At 34.7% G+C, this 2,396-nt stretch overlaps 1 protein-coding gene across 1 annotated transcript; it reads left to right on the top strand.

Annotated features, from left to right (window-relative positions):
- Positions 1 to 1,040: 1,040 nt before the first annotated feature.
- Positions 1,041 to 1,718, top strand: LOC102754831 (putative olfactory receptor 56B2). Its single transcript, XM_006770085.1, has one exon. The coding sequence runs from the start codon at positions 1,041 to 1,043 to the stop codon at positions 1,716 to 1,718; it is 678 nt and encodes a 225-aa protein (XP_006770148.1).
- The last annotated feature ends 678 nt before the right edge of the window (positions 1,719 to 2,396 follow it).

Here is a 2,396-nt window from a genome sequence, read left to right as displayed (position 1 = left end):
TGCTTCAGGTCTAAGAGCCTTTGCCTTTTCCTCTTTGAAAAACTTCTGAGCTCCTACACATTTTTGCTTCGTTACTATTCTGTCCATTCCTGCATGACTCAGTTTGTGATGATACTACATCAGTCTTTGAGGAGCATTATAATTATGTCTTCCTTGGGTCACTTTGCTGTTTCCAAAATAGTTGCTTGTTGAAATATATAACCTTTCATCTTTCATTGTGAACAGAGATAAAACAGGGATAACAGCTGAGTCAGTAAACACTTCATATCTCTGATTCAACCACTGTTGTAATATTAACATTATTGATGTATTCTCCAAAACTGTTGATGATATTAAAATAAGTTCTTTTCAATAGTCTCTTTACAATGTTATCTAAGTGTTCCCATGCATAAATTTCTCTACTCTCAATTCTATACATTAAGGTCCTAAATAAAGTCATTCTTTAGCAAAACTAAAGGTAAGAGGCAAGGCCACACATCAGATCACTTTCACATTGTCCAGTTTCCATGACTTACAATATGGAAGGGAATGAACAAGGCCCTGATAGCTCTAATATTCTAACCCATAATTATAAGAGGGTAAAGATAATGTGACCGGCCTTGTATAGTTTGGGTGGTGATTAATTGTGTTAACAAAAATGCCCTATTGCAGTTCCTGCATCATTAGAAATATCCAATAAAGTTAGTGCAGAATGAGAATGATGAAGATTAATAATGAAGAATCCTCATTTCAATGAAGTGTTTACCAGAAGGAAAGGAGATTTGGAGGTGGTAAAAGTTAAAAAGGGTCAAATACATGATGATGGAAGGAGATTTGACTTTTAATGGTGGGAACACATGCATTATAAAATAATATATCACAGCAGTACAAACTGGAAACCTATATAATCTTAACAAATTTAATTAAAAATAAAATAATTACCATGAAAAAATAAAAATAAAATTTAAAGATTAAAAGTTCTAATTGTCTTTTACTTCTCTTCAAATATTATCATATTCTTTAAAATTATAATCTTTAATATTTTTTTCTCTTATTAAAGAATGTTCCAGAATCTCAAAGCCTCCAACATCTCTAATATCCAAGTCTCTGAATTTATTCTAATGGGATTCCCAGGCATTCACAGCTGGCAACACTGGCTCTCCTTGCTAGCCATTTGTCAACCACTACGCTATCCATCAATAATTACTGAATCTTTTGTGGTCAAAGCAACTGTGTTCATGGCACTCAGAAACACCATATGTACCATCCCAGTGCCTATATTGGCTGCTCAGAGACACTACTGCTCCCAGAGCCAAATAGAACACTGTCTGTGTTCAAATCTCGGTGTCACTAGTCTATCCTGTGATGACAGAACCATCAACAGCATTTACCAGCTTATTCTGGCCTGGACACTCATGGGAAGTGACTTGGGTTTGATTATTTTATCATATTGTTTGATACTTCACTCTGTGCTGAAGCTGAACTCAGCAGAAGCTGCGTCCAAGGCCCTAAGTACCTGCACGTCCCACCTCATTCTGATCTTATTCTTCTATACAGTTGTCATTGTCATTTCCATTACCCATAGTGCTGCCATGTCAGTTCCCATCATTCCAGTGCTACTCAATGTACTGCACAATGTCATTCCTCCTGCCCTCAATCCCATGGTGTATGCTCTCAAGAACAAGGAGCTGAGGCAGGGTTTATATAAGGTTCTTAGAGTACACATCAAGAGCAACTAATGCATAGAGGATGCTTCTTTTTCCCATCTCTCCAGATACATACTGAATGTAATACCTAGTAAGTGCTTAATGGTAGGATAACTAAAGAAAAGAGGCACTGTTTCAGCTTTCAGTTATTATAACGTATCAGTGGCAGCAACTAAAACATAAAGTTGGTCAAATTACTAGTATATATTGACAGAAGAATATTGACTTTAAGTGGTGGGCGCACAAGGCAATACACAGCTGATGTATCATAGAATTGTACCCTTGAAATCTGTAAAATTGTATTAACCAATGTCACCCCAATAAATCTAAAAACAAAGAAAGAAAAAATGGTGACACATTTGAAATTTTGGGTTTTCAACAAAATCTTAATCAAAATCAGTAACATTATGTTGCCTGTTCTCTCAAGGACTATAAAGGAAATGCAATGAAATACTATTTGAATTTTCTTTTTATTTTATATAACTTGTCTTTCTATGCCTCTTCTGCCCCCCTTTTTTATTCTGTAATGTCTTTCTCCATTTCTTAGTTCACAAGAATGAAAATACTTATTGCCATAATTGATTATTCATTAGCTCAAGACATTTTATAATCAGTTGCAATAATTCTTTTTCTTATTACAAATGCCCATGAAGCATTTTTATTATTAAGATTTGTTTGGGAAATACTTTCTGAAATAATTAACCATTGTCC

The sequence above is a fragment of the Myotis davidii genome, unplaced genomic scaffold (assembly GCF_000327345.1).
Source record: "Myotis davidii unplaced genomic scaffold, ASM32734v1 scaffold484, whole genome shotgun sequence".
NCBI classification, from domain to species: Eukaryota; Metazoa; Chordata; class Mammalia; order Chiroptera; family Vespertilionidae; genus Myotis; species Myotis davidii.
This window is presented reverse-complemented; position numbering and strand designations above follow the sequence as displayed.